The 20,110-nt window shown below is 45.4% G+C and overlaps 1 protein-coding gene across 1 annotated transcript in view; it reads left to right on the top strand.

Annotated features, from left to right (window-relative positions):
• Window positions 1-20,110, top strand: part of ECPAS (Ecm29 proteasome adaptor and scaffold) — a 229,006-nt gene that overhangs the window by 34,043 nt on the left and 174,853 nt on the right. Inside the window, exons 3-6 of the mRNA XM_073549708.1 lie at window positions 10,986-11,102; window positions 11,897-12,015; window positions 12,879-13,028; window positions 13,152-13,320. Of these exons, the coding sequence (XP_073405809.1) occupies window positions 10,986-11,102; window positions 11,897-12,015; window positions 12,879-13,028; window positions 13,152-13,320 (555 nt within the window). The remainder of the gene's footprint in view (window positions 1-10,985; window positions 11,103-11,896; window positions 12,016-12,878; window positions 13,029-13,151; window positions 13,321-20,110) is intronic.

Raw genomic sequence — 20,110 nt, forward strand, 5'->3', positions numbered from 1 at the left:
CCTGAAATTTACCTGCGGATTTTACAAAATCCGCGGTGAGAAATCCGCAGCACCTAAAAACTACGTGTGCACATACCCTTAGGAGTTTCAGCTCCTTAACATGTGCCACCCTGTTTTTAAAGGGACCAAAAGTAAATGGACAGATTAAATAACTGTAAATAAAATGTTCATTTCTAGTACTTGGTTGAAAACCCTTTGTTGGCAATGACTGCCTTAAGTCTTGAACTCATGGACATCACCAGCCGCAGTGTTTCCTCCTTTTTGATGCTCTGCCAGGCCTTCACTGCGGTGGTTTTCAGTTGCTGTTTGTTTGTGGGCCTTTCTGTCTGAAGTTTAGTCTTTAACAAGTGAAATGCATGCTCAAATGGGTTGAGTTCAGGTGACTGACTTGGCCATACAAGAATATTCCACTTCTTTGCTTTAATAAACTCCTGGGTTGCTTTGGCTTTATGTTTTGGGTCATTGTCCATCTGTAGTATGAAATGACGACCAATCAGTTGGCTGGATCTGAGCACACAGTATGGCTCTGAATACCTCAGAATTCATTCGGCTGCTTCTGTCCTGTGTCACATCATCAATAAACACTAGTGACCCAGTGCCACTGGCAGCCATGCATGCCCAAGCCATTACACTGCCTCCGCTGTGTTTTACAGATTATGTGGTATGCTTTGGATCATGAGCTGTACCACGCCTTCGCCATACTTTTCTCTTTCCATCATTCTGGTAGAGGTTGATCTTGGTTTCATCTGTCCAAAGAATGTTCTTCCACAACTGTGCTGGCATTTTTTAGATGTTTTTTCAGCAACGTCCAGTCTAGTCTTTTGATTCTTGATGCTTATGAGTGGCTTGCACCGTGCAGTGAACCCTCTGTATTTACTTTCATGCAGTCTTCTCTTTATGGTAGATTTGGATATTGATACGCCTACCTCCTTGAGAGTGTTGTTCACTTGGTTGGCTGTTGTGAAGGGGTTTCTCTTCACCATGGAGATTATTCTGCGATCATCCACCACTGTTGTCTTCCGTGGACGCCCAGGTCTTTTTGCATTGATGAGTTCACGAGTTCACCAGTGCTTGCTTTCTTTCTCAGGATGTACCAAACTGTAGATTTTGCCACTCCTAATGTTGTAGCAATTTCTCGGATGGGTTTTTTCTGTTTTTGTAGCTTATGGATGGCTTGTTTCACCTGCATGGAGAGCTCCTTTGACCGAATGTTTCCTTCACAACAAAACCTTCAAATGTAAGCACCACACCTCAAATCAACTCCAGGCCTTTTTTTTACCCTTCGCCACGACAGCACCCACTGGAGGTATCGGATCCGCCCCATTTGGAACAGGAAACCCTACAGAAAGATAAAAGGGGGCGGTCCGCCTTTCCTCCTCAGTTTTGTTTCCTGTTCCCAGGGAACCACAGGATATCCTTCAGGAAGACATACCTGGGCCAAATGCACGCCGCCTGTGCGGTATCCACGAGAATGGCAGGGGATGCGGTCCAGAGGCAGCGTCGGGGGAGATTCCGTTAGACGGCTCCCCACTCGTCTGACGGATGGCTGGTGATGACTGGGTCCGGTCAGGGCCGCCCGGTCTCACCTAGGAGCGCGCCAGGTGGCATCAGGAGCGGTAAGTGCGCCAGTAGCGCGAGGGAAAAAAAAAAAGAAGCCGCAGCAGTGGCGGCAGTGTGGGGAGAGAGGCAGGCCGCACACAATGGCGGCGGCACGGTAGCCGGCCGGCGTGGATGCTCCTAAGCCCCGGAAGCAATGAGTGAACTTCCGGGGCACGATGGCTGGGAAGCGCGACTAAACCCGGGGAGGAGGAGCGACTTCTGGAGAGAAGGGAAAAAAAAAAAGAGGCTATTTTTAGAAGCGCCGCGGGCTAGCGGCAAAAAGCCATGACGTCTCCAGGGGAAGTACACGCTCCAGCAGGGGACTCTTTGGGGGGCAGCTCCTCCATGGACCACGCTACCAGGACAGACACTGCTCGCAGGAGCGAGGTGGGAGAGTCAAGACCCAGGACGGGGTCTCAGCCATCTGATCCGGTAATTAAGGCTTCACTTGGTGAGTCTGCAATACATATACTCTACCTATTAAGCTGACCTCTCCTCCCCTCCCCCCCCTCTCTCCTTTGGGCATGTCTCCCCTCTTCCAGACGAAGAAGAAAGAGAAATCCAAACATAAAGAATGCACTTTATGCGCTCAGCCTCTCCCTGACTCCTACCCTAAAAAACTCTGTAAGCAGTGCACCAGAGAAACTAGACAAGGGTCGGCAGTATCATCAAAAGACATTTGAGCCATAATTAGGGAGGAGATACAGGCTATCACCCGTACCAATACTCCCTCAGAAACTAGGAGCAAAAAACAAGTGACCCTCAGCTCCGAGTCAGAGGAAGAACAGGGGATAATCTCTGATTCCTCACTCACATCGTCCTCATCATCATCAGACATTGAGGGACGTTCAAGTTTTCCCCTAGATAGTGTGGATAACCTGGTCAAATCCGTGAGGAACACTATGGGGTGTGAGGAGACAAAGGCCGTCCAAACCGCACAAGAAATAATGTTTGCGGGGTTGGCGGAAAAGAAAAGGAGAGCGTTTCCAGTAATACCAGCAGTTAAGGCCCTAATAAAGAGAGAATGGGAAAAACATGATCAAAGAAGTTTTCTCCCATCAGCCTCAAAAAGGAAATACCCGTTTAGCGATGACGAGCTATTAAAATGGACCAAAGTTCCAAAGGTTGATGCCTCTACCTCGAAGCAATCTACTATTCCGGTAGAGGACGCAGGCTTATTGGCGGACCCGCTAGACCGTAAAGTGGAGTCATCATTAAAAAGGTCTTGGGAGTCTACCACAGGCATTTTTAAGCCAGCGGTAGCCAGCACGTGCACCGCCAGGTCTATGCTCGTATGGTTGGACCAATTAGATCAACAAATCGAGCAGAAGGTGTCTAGGGAAAAACTACGGGCCGCTATTCCATTAATTGGAGAGGCGGCAGCCTTCAGGGCCGATTCATCGGCAGACACCCTGTGGCTGGCAGCAAGATCGGCTGGTCTTGTTAACAACGCCAGGAGGGCACTATGGATGAAGAGCTGGAAGGGGGATGCGCAATTAAAATCTAAGATTTGCGCAACCCCATGCGAGGGAGAGCCTTTAAAAGGCGGCCGTTTGGGAGAAGGAGACAAGCGGACAGATCAACTAGATGACCCACAAAGGAAGAAAAGCAAAAGTGTAGCATGTTTAGAGGTGCAACATTCCAAAAGTCTGCCTCTTGAAAATTAATATGAATTAAATTAAATATTGAAAATTCAGTCCCCCCCAGTAGGGGGTAGACTAAAGTTTTTTTTCCTTCAAAATGGGAACAAATAACTTCAAGTCCATGTATTCCAAGTTTAATTAAAGAGGGAATGAAAATAGAATTCCTTCAAATCCCTTAAGATTCCTTTATCATGACCCGCCTTAACTCTATAGTACAACAAAAGGCCCTCGAAGTAGAAATTCGGAGCCTACTATCCAAGAGGGTTTTAGTAGAAGTCCCAGAGGGACAAGAGGGTAGAGGTTTCTACTCTCCTTTATTTTTAATTTCCAAACCAGATGGTACGTTTAGGACGATCATAAATTTGAGGAACCTTAATACGTTCATAAAAAATTATAAGTTTAAAATGGAATCAATCAGATCCACCATAAAACTGCTCTTTCCAAACTGTGTGATGGCAGGGATTGACTTAAAAGATGCTCACTATCATCTTCCTATTCATAATAGATACCAAAGGTACCTAAGGGTCGCGGTGTTATTCGAAGGTAAGATCCGTCGTTTTCAATATGCGGCCATGCCTTTCGGCCTCTCTACAGCGCCAAGGATCTTCACCAAAGTAATGGCAGAGGTGATGGCCTATCTTCGTCAGAAAGACACTCTAATCGTGCCTTACCTAGATGACTTCCTAGTTATCGGGAACTCGGTCACCCAGTGTACCAGACGTGTGGCTGACGTGGTCTCATCTTTGCAGGACCTAGACTGGATCATCAATTTCCAGAAGTCCAGACTCTTTCCGCATTCCCGTCAGATGTTCTTAGGGTTCCAGTTAGACTCTACAACCCAGAGATGTCTACTCCCTCAGGTAAAGATTACGCTCACAAAAGGAAAGGTGTGGGCAGCCATAAATAGACCACGTATGTCTCTGAGTGGGGCAATGTCGCTATTGGGGTTGCTCTTTTCCTGTGCCCCGGCAGTCCAGTGGGCCCATATGACATCCGCACACTGCAGCATCAGATCCTCCAAGAGGACAGGCGACATAGTGGTCACCTCGAGAGCAAGATAACCTTATCACAGGATGACTTGGCTTCTCTAGAATGGTGGCTAGAGGATAACCATCTGTCCGCAGGAGTCCCATGGGTTATAGTACCATCATGTATCCTGACCACTGACGCTAGCCCCCACGGCTGGGGAGGCCATATGGGGAATAGCTTTTGTCAAGGAAGGTGGAATAGAGATGAACGGGGCTACTCGTCTAATTTAAAAGAACTGACGGCGGTATATTATGCTCTACACCATTTTCTTCCACAGCTCCAACAGAGGCATGTCAGGATTCTATCGGACAACACCACCACAGTGGCCTACATAAACAGACAGGGAGGTACTCGATCAGAGACTCTGATGTCTTCTGCAGGAAGAATCTTAAACTTAGCCGAAAGTTATTTGTTGTCCCTCTCGGCCCTCCATATCAGGGGAGAGAACAACCAAGAGGCAGACTTCTTAAGCCGACACACACTTCGGCAAGGGGAGTGGTGTCTCAATCGCCGAATCTTCAAGGACATAGTAGCTCTATCAGGGCAACCTCAGGTGGACCTCTTTGCCACGAAAGAGAACAGACAGATAAAAGCATTTGCCTCCCTGTCAGATCATCCAGACATACTGGATGCCCTCCAGGCCTCATGGAAATTCAACCTGGCATATACCTTCCCTCCGATAATCCTCCTACCACAGGTCATTCGGAAGATCAGAGAGGACAAGGCGAGAGTAATTTTGATAGCACCATTCTGGCCCAAGAGACCGTGGTTCTCATGGCTACGAACCATGTCGGTGTCAGATCCTTGGATTCCCAACCTACTCTCCCAGGGCCCGTTTTTCCACCCCCAGGTGGACAATTTACACTTGACAGCGTGGAATTTGAGAGGCAGCAACTAAGATCAAGAGGGTTTTCTGAGACTCTGATTGCTACGCTCCTTCAGAGCAGGAAACAGTCCACTACCCAGATTTATGCAAGAATATGGAAAAAAATTCCTGCAGTTTCATACAGCCCCTCATACCACAGAAATTCCGATAGTTCCTATCTTGGAATTTCTACAGAAAGGGAAGGACTTGGGCCTGGCGGTAAACACGCTAAAAGTCCAAGTGTCCACATTAGGGGCACTGTAAGGCCACAATATAGCGGGAAATAAGTGGATATCATGATTTATCACAGCTTGCGAGCGAATGACTCCAGTTAGCATACCTGCAATCCCTGCATGGGACTTAAATCTGGTCTTAGACGCCCTTATGGAAGAGCCCTTCGAACCAATAGACACAATATCCCTGAAATGCTTGTCACTCAAGACGGCCCTCTTAGTAGCACTAACGTCTGCTAGGAGAGAGTGATATTCAGGCTCTATCCATAGACCCACCCTTTTTCCAGATATACCAGGATAGGTTAATATTAAAACCAGACCCCTCATACCTGCCTAAGGTATCAACAAAATTCCATAGATCTCAAGAAATACTCCTCCCGACCTTCTTTGGAGATCCCTCCACTCCGGAGGAGCAGAAATTCCACACTTTGGACGTTAAAAGAACTGTCCTAAAATATTTTGAGAAGTCTAGGAGCTGGAGGCAGTGTAGGGCTCTGTTCATATCTTTTCAGGGCTGTAAAAAAGGGTACGGAGTCACGAAGAGCACCATATCCCGATGGATCAGGGATGCCATTCGCTTAGCCTACCCCGTGAAAAATGAAGATCCTCCAGAGAACATCAGAGCACACTCCACCAGAGCAGTGGCAGCCTCCTGGGCCGAGAGAGGAGATGTTCCAATCGAGGCGGCAATTTGGTCAACCCCTTCTACCTTCTATAATCACTATAGACTTGACCTTTCATCTACTTCAGACCTAAGCTTTGGCAGGACTGTCCTTGGCACGGTGATCCCACCCAGGTGATGGTCTCTGGAATCTCTCCAGTGGGTGGTGTCGTGGCGAAGGGTAAAAGCCGGATTACTTACCGGTAATGCTCTTTTAATGAGTCCACGACAGCACCCGCTCACTTCCCTCCCTACTAAGATATCAATAGTAAAATGTATCTGCTAAAGATGAATAAGTAAAAATTTAGAAGTACAAAGACATTGCCTAACCCTTGGCGGTCCTCCTGGTACTCTGAAATACAACTGAGGAGGAAAGGCGGACCGCCCCCTTTTATCCCCCCTTTTATCTTTCTGTAGGGTTTCCTGTTCCAAATGGGGCGGATCCGATACCTCCAGTGGGTGCTGTCGTGGACTCATTAACCCTTTTTTGCCATGAGACGTACTATCCCGTCCATGTGCCCTGGGACTTAATTCCCAGGGACGGGATAGTACGTCATAGCGATCAGCGGCGCCCACATGGTGAGCGCCGGTGATCGCGGCCTGGTGTCAGCTGATTATCACAGCTGACACCCGACACAGTGTGTCAGGGGCGGTCACGGACTGCCCCCGACACGTTAACCCATTGCACACCACGATCAAACACTATTGCGGTGTATCGGGGGTTAAAGGGAAGCATCGGCAGGAAGAGGGCTCCCTCCGTGCTTCCCTGAGCCCCCCATGGCAGCGCAATGTGCAGCGCTGCTGCGGGGGGCTCCTTCCCTGCAGGCCCCCGAATCCAAGATGGCGACGGGGACCTTCGGGGGCCTGCAGGGAGCCGGCTTCCTCAGTGCCTGCAAAGCGCAGGCATGAGGAAGTCTGCTGCACTGCCTGTGACAGATTGCTGATCTGTCACAGTGATCTGTGATGTGACAGATCAGCGATCTGTCACAGGACAGTGATGTCCCACCTGGGACAATGTAATAAAGTTAAAAAAAAAAGTGTTAAAATAATTAAAAAAAAATCGCCAAATAAATTAAAAAAAAAAAAAATATTCCCCCAATAAATTCATTTTTTGGAAATAAAAAAAACAAACAATAAAAGTACACATATTTGGTATCGCCGCGTCCGTAACGACCTGCCCTATAAAACTGTCCCATTAGCTAACCCCTTTAGCGAACCCCTTAAAAAATAGAAATAAAAAACGAAGCAAAAATGATTTATCATACCGCCGAACAAAAAGTGCAATAACGCTCGATCAAAAAGACGCATATAAATATCCATGGTACCGTTGAAAACGTCATCTTGTCCCGCAAAAAATGAGCCGCAATACAGCGTCATCAGCGAAAAAATAAAAAAGTTATAGCTCGCAGAATAAAGTGATGCAAAAATAATTATTTTTTTATATAAAATAGTTTTCATTACATAAAACCGACAAAACATAAAAAACGACCTAAATGAGGAATCGCTGTAACCGTACTGACCCGAAGAATAAAAGGGCTTTATCAATTTTATCGCACGTGGAACTGTGTAAACGCACCCCCCCAAAAGAAATTCATGAAACGCTGGTTTTTGTTCATTCTGCGTCCCAAAAATCAGAATAAAAAGCGATCAAAAAATGTCACGTGCCCGAAAATGGTACCAATAAAAACGTCAACTCGTCCCGCAAAATATAAGACCTCACATAACTCGGTGGGTCAAAATACAGAAAAATTATAGCTCTCAATATGTGGTGATGCAAAAACTATTTTTACAATAAAAAGCGTCTTTTAGCGTGTGACAGCTGCCAAACATCAAAACCGCCATAATTAGTAAATCAAACCCCCTGTTATCACCCCCTTAGTTAAAGAAAAATAATAAAATCAAAAGAAAATGTATTTCCATTTTCCCGTTAGGGCTAGGGTTAGGGCTGAGATTAGGGTTAGGGTTGGAGTTATAATTGGGGGGTTTCCACTGTTTGGGCACATCAGGTGCTCTCCAAATGCAACATGGCGTCTGATCTCAATTCCAGCCAATTCTGAGTTGAAAAAGTCAAATGGTGTTCCTTCCCTTCCAAGCTCTGCCATGCACCCAAACAGTGTTTTACCCCCACATATGGGGTATCGGCCTACTCAGGACAAATTGCAAAACAACTTTTGGGGTCCAATTTCTCCTGTTACCCTTAGGAAAATAAAAAATTGGGGGCAAAAATATCATTTTTGTGGAAAAAAAATGATTTTTTTATTTTCACGTCCGGGAGTTATAAACTTCTGTGAAGCACTTGGGGGTTCAAAGTGCTCAACACATCTAGATAAGTTCCGGGGGGGTCTAGTTTCCAAAATGGGGACATTTGTGGGGGGTTTCCACTGTTTAGGTACAATAGGGGCTCTTCAAAGGCAACATGACACCCGCAGACCATTCCATCAAAGTCTGCATTCCAAAACGTCACTACTTCCCTTCCGATCCCCGACGTGTGTCCATACAGTAGTTTTCTCCCACACATGGGGTGTCAGCGTACTCAGGACAAATTGGACAACAACTTTTGGGGTCCATTTTCTCCTGGTACCCTTGGGAAAATAAAAAAATGGGGACTAAAAGATCATGTTTGTGGAAAAAATACGATTTTTTTTTTTTATTTTCACGCCCGGGCGTTATAAACTTCTGTGAAGCACTGGAGGGGTCAAAGTGCTCACAACACATCTAGATAAGTTCCTTGGGGGTCTAGTTTCCAAAATGGTGTCATTTGTGGGGGTTTCCCCTGTTTTGGTACATCAGGGGCTCTCCAAACGCGACATGATGTCCGATCTCAATTCCAGCCAAAAACGTCAAATAGCGCTGCTTCCCTTCCGAGCTCTGCCATGCGCTCAAATAGTGGTTTACCCCCACTCACGACAAATTGCACATTAACTTTTAGGGTCCTGTTACCCTTGGGAAAATAAAAATTGGGGGTGAAAAGATCATTTTTGTGGAAAAAAATATGATTTTTTAATTGTACCGCTGTACGTTATAAACTTCTGTGAAGCCCTTGTGGGTTCAGAGTTCTCACCACATATTTAGATAAGTTCCTTGGGGGGTCTAGTTTCCAAAATGGGGTCACTTGTGGGGGGTTTCCACTGTTTAGGTACATCAGGGGCTCTCCAAACGTGACATGGCGTCCGATCAGAATTCCAGCCAATTTTGCATTGAAAAAGTCAAACGGCGCTCCTTCCCTTCTGAGCTCAGTCATACGCCGAAACAGTGGTTCCCCCCCACATATCAGGTATCAGCGTACTCATTACAAATTGCACAATAAATTTTGCAGTCCAATTTCTCCTGTTACCCTTGGTAAAATAAAAAAAATTGAACCTGAATTATTTTTTTGTGAAAAAAAGTTAAATGTTCATTTTTTTTTTTTTAAATATTCTAAAAATTCCTGTGACGCACCTAAAGGGTTAATAAACTTCTTGAATGTGGTTTTGAGCACCTTAAGGGATGTAGTTTTTAGAATGGTGTCACTTTTGGGTATTTTCTATCATATAGACCCCTCAAAGTGGCTTCAAATGTGATGTGGTCCGTAAAAATAAAATGGTGTTGCAAAAATGAGAAATCGCTGGTCAACTTTTAACCCTTATAACTTCCTAACAAAAAATTTTGGTTCCAAAATTGTGCTGATGTAAAGTAAACGTGGGAAATGTTACTTATCAAGTTTTTTGTGTGCCGTATCTCTGTGATTTAAGGGCATAAAAATTCAAAGTTGGAAAATTGCGAAATTTTCAAAATTTTCGCAAAATTTCCGTTTTTTTCACAAATAAGCGCAAGTTATTTGAATGAAATTTTACCACTAACATGAAGTACAATATGTCACGAGAAAACAATGTCAGAATCACCGGGATCCATGGAAGCGTTTCAGAGTTATTACCTCATAAAGGGACAGTGGTCAGAATTGTAAAAATTGGCCCGGTCATGAACGTGCAAACCACCCTTGGGGCTTAAGGGGTTAAAATAGCATTACCAGTAAGTAATCCGGCTTATCTGCTTAATTGAGAATGACATAACGAAGGGATTGCCCACACCTGACCATGAAATAGCATTGGAGTCAATTGTCCAATTACTTTTGGTCCCTTTAAAAACAGGGTGGCACATGTTATGGAGCTGAAACTCCTAAACCCTTCATTCAATTTTAATGTGGATACCCTCAAATGAAAGCTGAAAGTCTGAACTTCAACTGCATCTGAATTGTTTTGTTTAAAATTCATTGTGGTAATGTCTAGAACCAAAATTAGAAAGATGTTGTCTCTGTCCAAATGTATATGGACCTAAATGTATGTTCTACCAGTACCTGCAGCTGCGACATGCATTTCATAAGCAGTGGAGAAGATCACCGATAATGATACAGAGGGACAGTTTGTATACTTGGGGCACAGAGGTGTACTAGGGGTTTTATAACACTTATTTACAAGGGATTGGTTGACACGTTTTTGAACAGACATCCGGTGAAGGACAAAGTTAGGTGGATTGCGGACTTGGGAGACATATCGGATGTTCAATGGGAGTCAGTCTTGCAATACATCCCTAAAATGTATTCAATAGGGTTACCTTGACGCGGTGGAGCAGCTTGGTATACATTTTTTGCAAAAAAACTTATCAACTAAATACCCTGTATTTGTTATCATCTTTTCATCAGCACTTGCTGACTGCTGTTATATGTTTTACTGCAGGATATTTCTGCACAATTGTCATTCTGTGCTCTCTGTTTGTGTTTGAGCTCTGTAACTAAGTAGTTCCAGCCAATACCTGGGACAGCTGATCAGTGGAGGTGCCAGGTGTCACACCCCCACCGATCAGACATTGATGACCTATCCTAAGGATAGGCCATCAATGTTTAAGTCCAGACAACCCCTTTAAATGCCTTATACTCTCAATAAGAAAGCCAACTTTCTTCTATTTCTTCTTTCTCCTAGGTTATGGAGTTACTTGTTCATTTGAACAAAAGGATAAAGAGTCGGTCAAAAATACAGTTGCCTGTGGAGACCCTTTTAGTCCAGTACCAAGACCCAGCTGCTGTCTCTTTTGTTACGGTGGGTATATACAGAGTGTTCGTTGTGACAATTTAAAGGGTTTATATGGTTATAACAAATATTGTCACCCCATTTTGTTTTTTGGGGGGTTAGTAAGGCTAAGGACATTTTATCAATTTTTGTTTGACTGTGAATTGGAAAGCAAAGTACCGTAATTACATTTATTACCATTGCACATGAACCACAAATCTACAAGCAAACAGATTGGGACACCTACAATATAGATTATGGCAACAGGAGCTTTTAAGACCTCGTTTTCTAAATCCAGGAAAATTAATATGGAGTTGGTCCTCATTTTGCTGCCATAACAGCTTCCACTTTTTTCTTTTCTGAGAAGGCTTTGTGCAAGATTTCGAAGTGTGTCTGTTGAAAGTTTCACCCCTTCATCCGATAAAGCATTTGTGAGATCAGACCCTGGTGTTGGAGAAGAGGGCCTGTCTCATTGGTGTTTTAGTTCAGCCCAAAGGGCCGCGGGCATAAATGAGGTTGTCAAGATCAGGTCAGGAGCCCGTGGCCGTTCCGTGCATTGCGGTCTATGGAAATCATGCCTAACATTCTGCACTTTGTGGCTGAGTTGCTGCATTTCATAAATGTTTCTACTTTTTAATAACTCCACTCCTAGTTGATCATGGAATATTTAGGAGGGAAAAAAATTCTTGAACTGACAAATTTTGCTGGGTTATCATTTCTAAATAGAATTGTACAAATCAAATGTTGCATTGTGTCTCCGGAAAAGCATATTATATTGTAGATTTACCGGCTAACAAAAGATTTTTGCATATATTTCGTTTTAGAACTTTACAATAATCTACATAAAAATGGGATACCCTCGCCTGCCGATGGAGAAGCAGTGTGAACTAGCACCAAGTCTCCTAACTGCTATGGAGGGCAAGCCTCAACCCCAGCAAGACAGGTATGTTAGGTTTTATCTCTTCTTGTCTACTTAAATAAATTCTTACTATCAGATTATTGGAGAGCTTCTCCAATCTTAAGACAGCCATTTACAGGGCCCCTACAATGGAATCATTTATTTGACTCCTCAGTGTAATATTAGAGGTTGAGGGTGAATTGACACTATTACAGTAAATACTAATAGTTTGTTGATGGATTTAATTTATGAATGTTTTATCAAATAAATCTTATTTTTTATATAATGAAGAGTTTTCAGAATTAAAGATGTTTATTGGAGTTCAAACTGATGGCTTTTTCTTAGTATATGTAATCATTATCAGATTCATGGGGTTCAACATCCACCAATCAGCTGTTCATGGCACAAAGTCAGCCAGATGTTCTCAGTTAAGGAGTGGAACTACACATCTCCGTCAACTTTGTAGTGGTTGCTCCTGGGTACTGCAGATCTGCCATTAGCTACTAATTAGTTCTGATTAGGCCTGGATTTGCAATACCCCGAGTACAGCAGACGAAACTTTATTCAGATCAATATGCATGGATCTGACCAAGTATTGTAGTTCCGCTACACAACTGAGCATATCCTGCCACCGCCGTAAGCAGGAACAGCTGATTGGCAAGGTTGCCTGGTGTTGCACCTCCACTAATCTGATATTGATGACCTATTCAAAGAGTAGGCCACCAATATAAACTACTGGGCAAGCCCATTAGCATTTAAGAGGCTGTCCAGTAGTGAACACACCCTGTTAGCCAGCATACTGTTAACATTTTTACGTAAGGTTTAGATTATTAAGCTCTTGTTGATAATAAATTACAGAATAGATTTTTTAGCTTATTTTTTTTTTTTGTCTTTGAAATCTTTTACAGTTTAATACATCTCCTGATACCAGCCCTATATCATATGAAGTATTCAAGCGAATCCTCCAAGTCCACAACAATATTTAACCTTGCAGAAAAACCAAAGACTGTTCAGCTGCTTTTGGACTTTATGTTGGATGTTCTCCTGATGCCTTATGGGTAAAATATTTCTCCATTTGTTGTGTTAGGAACATAAAGATTATCTTTTACCTATTGGACTTTTTGATTCTTCTATGCACTGTAAACATAGCTAATGCCACACTAAATTCTTGATTTTCCTAGATTTGTGTTGAATGAACCCCAGAATCGCCAGAGTGCCCCATCTGGTCAAGGCTCTTCATCAGGGGGGACAGGTGGCGTGGGAATTCCTCAGCCTCCACCTGGCTTAAGCTTTTATGCAGCAAAGCGAGTTGTGGGAGACAATCCATGGACAGCAGAGCAACTAGAACAGGTACTTCAAGTAACCTCTTCACATACTGTGTAAGAATATGTCATGTACACAGACTGAACTAATATGGCACAGTTTGGGTGTAATACTGGTTCTTGATCTTAAATTTCTGTACTCTGGTCTGCATATTTTCATCAGTGTAACCTGAGCTTCATAAAGTTGCCACTTGTGCAGAAACGTACAGAAGGGCTCAGTTTGCACAAAACTTACTTTTTTTGCGTTTGGCTCGCCAAATGTTTAAAAGTAGTACCTGAAATAAGCTTGGACAATAACGTTCAGACAGAGATTTATTAAGCCAGAAAATGGTACAAATTTTGGTACAAATCTACGACAGCTCTTAGCAGACGTAGATTTGTTTCCTTACTTCGGGGCAATCCAGAATTCACCAATTTTAGTTTTATTCATTAAATATTTCATTACCAATGAAAGTCTGCAGGCACTCTGTGACTTTTGAATCCTTACAGTATGCGCAGTGCATGCTGCCAGGATTTTCCGGTGTTGCCGGTGAGAATGGGTGGTCACGTGACCACAAGTATGCGATTTGCTTACATGCGGTCATGCACAGACTAGATGTGCACTGCCTCACTCAATTCAATTGATTGACGAGCCCGAGTATTTCTAGTTGGCACGTGAGCACCTGTATGAAAACCACATACGTGCGCTCATGTGATCACCTGCTCTTATCACCAAGACCGGAGAATCCTGACCGTGTACGTTGTGCATGCTGTAGGGATTCAGAAGTCTGCAGTCACATAGAATGACTGCAGTCTTTCATCAGAAGACAGGAACCAGACAGCCTCATTAAGCTGTCCATGCTTATAATATGTTGTTATCATCAATGACACGTACAGTACAGACCAAAAGTTTGGACACACCTTCTCATTCAAAGAGTTTTCTTTATTTTGATGACAATGAAAATTGTAGATTCACTCTGAAGGCATCAAAACTATGAATTAACACATGTGGAATTATATAGTTAACAAAAAAGTGTGAAACAACTGAAAATGTCTTATATTCTAGGTTCTTCAAAGTAACCTTTTGCTTTGATTACTGCTTTGCACACTCTTTGCATTCTCTTGATGAGCTTCAAGAGGTTGTCACAGGAAATGGTTTTCACGTCACAGGTGTGCCCTGTCAGGTTTAATAAGTGAGATTTCTTGCCTTATAAATGGGGTTGGGACCATCAGTTGTGTTGTGCAGAAGTCTGGTGGATACACAGCTGATAGTCCTACTGAATAGACTGTTATAATTTGTATTATGGTAAGAAAAAAGCAGCTAAGTAAAGAAAAATGAGTGGCCATCATTACTTTAAGAAATGAAGGTCAGTCAGGCTGAAAAATTGGGAAAACTTTGAAAGTGTCCCAAAGTGCAGTGGCAAAAACCATCAAGTGCTACAAAGAAACTGGCTCACATGAGGACCGCCTCAGGAAAGGAAGACCAAGAGTCACCTCTGCTGCGGAGGATAAGTTCATCCGAGTCACCAGCCTCAGAAATCGCAGGTTAACAGCAGCTCAGATTAGAGACCAGGTTAATGCCATACAGAGTTCTAGCAGCAGACACATCTCTACAACAACTGTTGTTATTATTATTATTTATATAGCACCATTGATTCCATGGTGCTGTACATAAGAAGGGGTTACATACAAATTACAGATATCACTTACAGTAAACAAACTTACAGTGACAGACTGATACAGAGGGGAGAGGACCCTGCCCTTTCGGGCTTCCATGCTACAGATTGGTGGGGAAGGAGACAGTAGGTTGGTGGGTTGCAGCAGTTCCGGTGTTGGTTGAGGTGATATCTCCAGTAGTGGTGAGGAGGTAGCGGGGTCATTGCACGCTGTAGGCTTTCTTGAAGAGGTGGGTTTTCAGGTTCCGTCTGAAGGATTAGAATGTGGTTGATAGTCGGACATGTTGGGGCAAAGAATTCCAGAGGATGGGGGCTATTCGGTAGAAGTCTTGGAGACGGTTGGGTGAGGAGCGAATAAGTGTGGAGGAGAGAAGGAGGTCTTGGGATGACCGTAGATTATGTGAGGGAAGGTATCGGGAGATTAGTTCAGAGACATATGGAGGAGACAGGTTATAGATGGCCTTGTAGGTCAGTATTAGTAATTTGAACTAGATACGCTGAGGGAATGGAAGCCAGTGAAGAGATTTGCAGAGGGGAGAAGCGGAGGAGTGTAGAGGAGAGAGATGAATTAGTAGGGCAGCAGAGTTAAGGATGGACTGGAGAGGTTTGAGGGTGTTAGCAGGGAGACCACAGAAAAGGATGTTGCAGTAGTCGAGGCGGGAGATGATGAGGGCGTGCACAAGGATTTTAGTAGATTGAGGGTTGAGGAAAGGACAGATTCTGGAAATATTTTTGAGCTGGAGGCGACAGGAGGTAGCAAGAGCTTGGATGTGTGGTTTAAAGGACAGGGCAGAATCAAGGGTTACTCCGAGGCAGCGGACTTCCGGTACTGGGGAAAGCGTGATGTCATTAATTGTGATAGCTAGGTCAGGTAAGGAGGATCTGTGAGATGGAGGAAAGATGATGAGTTCAGATTTGTCCACATTGAGCTTGAGGAAGCGAGAGGAGAGGAAGGATGATATGGCTGATAGACACTCCGGGATTCTGGACAGCAGAGAGGTGACGTCTGGGCCAGAGAGGTAGATCTGAGTGTCATCAGCATAAAGGTGGTACTGGAATCCATGGGACTTTGTGTTGACCCAGGCCAAGGGTATAAATTGAGAAGAGTAGGGGTCCTAGAACAGAGCCTTGGGGGACTCCAACAGAGAGAGGGTGGGATGAGGAGGTAGTGTGGGAGTGGGAGACGCTGAATGTGCGGTTTGAAAGGTATGAGGAGATCCAGGATAGGGCGAGGTCTTTGATGCCAAAGGAGGAGAGGATCTGTAGTAGGAGGCAGTGGTCAACTGTGTCGAATGCAGAGGACAGGTCTAGAAGGAAGAGTATAGAGTATTGTCCGTTTGCTTTGGCTGTAAGTAGGTAGTTAGTAATTTTAGTTAATTTAACTGTTAAGAAGAGACTTTGTGCAGCAGGCCTTCATGGTAAAATAGCTGCTAGGGAACCACTGCTAAGGACAGGCAACAAGCAGAAGAGACTTGTTTGGGCTAAAGAACACAAGGAATGGACATTAGACCAGTGGAAATCTGTGCTTGGTCTGATGAGTCCAAATTTGAGATCTTTGGTTCCAACCACCGTCTTTGTGCGACGCAGAAAAAGTGAACGGATGGACTCGACCCACCGTGAAGCATGGAGGAGGAGGTGTGATGGTGTGGGGGTGCTTTGCTGGTGACACTGTTGGGGATTTATTCAAAATTAAAGGCATCCTGAACCAGCATGGCTATCACAGCATCTTGCAGCGGCATGCTATTCCATCCGGTTTGCGTTTAGTTGGACCATCATTTATTTTTCAACAGGACAATGACCCCAAACACATCTCCAGGCTGTGTAAAGGGCTATTTGACCAAGAAGGAGAATGATTGGGTGCTACGCCAGATGACCTGGCCTCCACAGTCACCAGACCTGAACTCAATCGAGATGGTTTAGGGTGAGCTGGACCGCAGAGTGAAGGCAAAAGGGCCAACAAGTGCTAAGGATCTCTGGGAACTCCTTCAAGACTGTTGGAAGACCATTTCCGGTGACTACCTCTTGAAGCTCATCAAGAGAATGCCAAGAGTGTGCAAAGCACTAATCAAAGCAAAAGGTGGCTACCTTGAAGAACCTAGAATATAAGACATATTTTCCCTTCACCCATGACACCACACCTGCGAGAGGGATCCGCCCCGCCAGGACAGGAACCTACTGAAATATAAGGGGCGGCACCTCTCCCACGCTTCAGTTGGGTTCCTGTCCTGGAAGGGAATCCCAGACTGACAGCGGCGGTGCCTGTCATGGATGGAAAGGACCCAGGCCCGTCCCGGCACGGGAAAAACGGGTCATCTCACCTGTAGCGCCTGCCGTCGGGTGCCTGGTAGCGCAGTCCCCGGGAACTCCTTGGGGCTCCGGGTTTGTGCGGGCGCGGCTGGCGGCCTCTAACTCCGGGGCGCTCCACCGCGCCTCCCTCCCCTCACGCGTGCCCCCGGGCTGTCTCCCTCAGAACGCGTAGCGTGGGAGAGCTGGGGGCGTCAGCAGAGCGACGGCAATATGGCGCCTGGTGTGACACCGGCCGCATAGAACTGTAGCGTGCGGCCGGCGGTCGCAGGGGGGAGGGGGAAGACGCTCACCAGGACCGGAGCTATTTAAAGAAGAAAGACGTCAGCATGGCTCAGAGCAGGAAAGGTCGCCGTCTCCACCGTCTCTGCCTCCGTCACAACCCTCGGCTCAAAAGCATGGCAGCCGTTCAAGCGGCAAAAGCAGCAGTCACCCCCAGCCACAGGTCGGGTGACTCCTGGATGTTCAGAGAGCGCAGGTCACGTGCTCCTCCACAGCCTCCGAGTCCGGTACCCTTGATTACGGATGGTGAGTGATGTTCGTGAATGTTAGTAAGGTGTTTAATAGGTTTCTTCTTTTGTGTTAAATTCCTTAGGAAAAGCCCAAAAAAGCAGGGAGCAAGAGGAACAATAGAGATTGTGCCATATGTAGAAGCCCCCTAGCAAGAGACTGGCAGAAGGACCTTTGCACCAGCTGCATCCAGCAAACCATGGCGGAGGAAGCGCCTAGCTATGCAACCAACCTTAGATCGGTTATCCGGTCAGAGGTGGAAGGTTCGCTTAAAGTATTGTTAAAGAAAGGGAAAAAGAGTAGGAAAGATCCCCCTAGCTCTTTCTCAGATTCTTCCTCAGCCTTATCTCAGGCCGAACACCCATCCTCATCCTCCTCAGATAGTGACACGGGTGGCAAACAGTGTTTTCCAATAAAGGATATGGATGCTCTCCTCAAGGCCATCAGAGTAACAATGGGCCCACAGGAGGAAAAGACAGCTAAGTTCCTGGAGGATGTCATGTTCGTGGGACTACAGGAAAGAAGGAAACGGACCTTTCCAGTCAATGAGAAAGTCCAAGCACTCATTGAGAGAGAATGGAGGAAGCCTGAGAGGTCAGGAGCCCGCCCTTCCTCCTGGAAAAGGAGGCACCCCTTTTGAACATAAGGACACAGATATATGGGACAAAGTCCCAAAGATTGATGCGGCGGTGTCCAGGTCATCCAAAAAATCGGCCCTGCCCCTGGAAGATTCAGGGGTGCTTAGGGACCCGCTAGATAAAAAAGCGGGTTCCTATTTAAGACATACATGGGAAGCAGCAGCAGGAGGACTAAAGCCGGTACCTGCACTGCACGTTCCTTAATGATTTGGCTGCAGCAGCTGGAAGAGAGACTGGCTTTAAAAGTCTCAAGAGAAAAGATACTGGCAGACGGGGCGGCAGCTTTTTTAGCCGACACTTCCGCCGACTCCATAAGGTTGACATCTAGCGCAGCAGGATTATCAAACGCCGCGAGGCGGGCATTATGGCTTAAGGGCTGTCCAGGGGATATGCAGTCTAAGGCTAAGCTGTGCTCTCTCCCATGTGATGGTCATTTTTTATTTGGAAAAAACCTAGATGACATCTTAGAGAAGGCAAGTGACAGAAGGGCTTCCCCAGGTTTCCAGCGGATCAGAGGAGGCCGCCCTTTCGGAGAGGAAAATTCAACAGGGGCCGTCCTCCGGGGGATAGGAGAAGATGGGAAGATAAGAGGAAACAGGAGTCCGGATTCATGTTCGGAGGAGCCACCTCAACTTCCAAGAAATCCCCACAGTGACGCCAGCATTCCGGTAGGGGGGAGATTGACGCTCTTTTCCCAGGCCTGGGAAGACATCTCTTCCAATGCCTGGATCCTAAACATCATAAGGGAAGGCCTCAAGATCCCTTTTTTACATCAGCCGAGAGCATCATTTGTCGCGACCCCCGTCAGGAAGGTGATACGAGAACAGTTGGCCTTGGAATCGGAAATCTTAAGTCTGCTAGACAAGCACGTTCTTTCCGAGGTCCCGAGCGGACAGGAGAAAACGGGATTCTACTCGCCCCTCTTCCTGATTAAACAAAAAAAAAAAAACGGACCAGTCATTCAGGACAATCATAAATCTCAGAGGCCTCAATCAGTGGATAAAAAAATCAAACTTTCAAGATGGAGTCGGTAACTACAGCCATGAATCTGCTACATCACAATTGTTTTATGGCCGTAGTTGATTTAAAGGATGCATACTATCACATCCCCATTCACCCAGCTTATCAAAAATACTTAGAGTGGCTTTCTACATCCAGGGCAATCTCAGGCATTTTCAATTCAGAGCCCTTCCATTCGGCATATCCATAGCCCCGAGAGTGTTTTCCAAAGTCACAGCGGAGACGACAGCCTTCCTCCGAATTCACAACACGGTCATAATACCCTATTTGGACGACTTCCTAATAGGTGAGCAGCTCAGAAGACCACTGCGCTGTACAGGTGGAACGAGTAACAGACACCCTACAAAGACTGGGGTGGATGGTAAACATAAGAAAATCAAGGTTACGACCCCTAAAGAAACAGGCTTTTCTAGGGTTTATCCTGGATTCAGAACGACAAACCTGTCTGCTTCCGGAGGACAAGATAGAAAAGGTGAGAAACGTGACGTTGGCGGCCCTAGACCAGCCCTACATGACCCTGAGAAACGCGATGTCCTTGCTAGGCACCCTGACGGCCTGTATCCCAGCGGTCAGGTGGGCACAATTCCACACCTGACAGCTTCAGGGGGAAATTCTGTCAGCACAAAAATCGCTGAAAGGGCGTTTAGAAGGAAGGCTGGAGCTTTCCTTAGAGATCATAAACACTCTCAAA

This window comes from Dendrobates tinctorius, unplaced genomic scaffold (assembly GCF_039654945.1).
Source record: "Dendrobates tinctorius isolate UK_male_01 unplaced genomic scaffold, ASM3965494v1 ptg000160l, whole genome shotgun sequence".
NCBI lineage: Eukaryota > Metazoa > Chordata > Amphibia > Anura > Dendrobatidae > Dendrobates > Dendrobates tinctorius.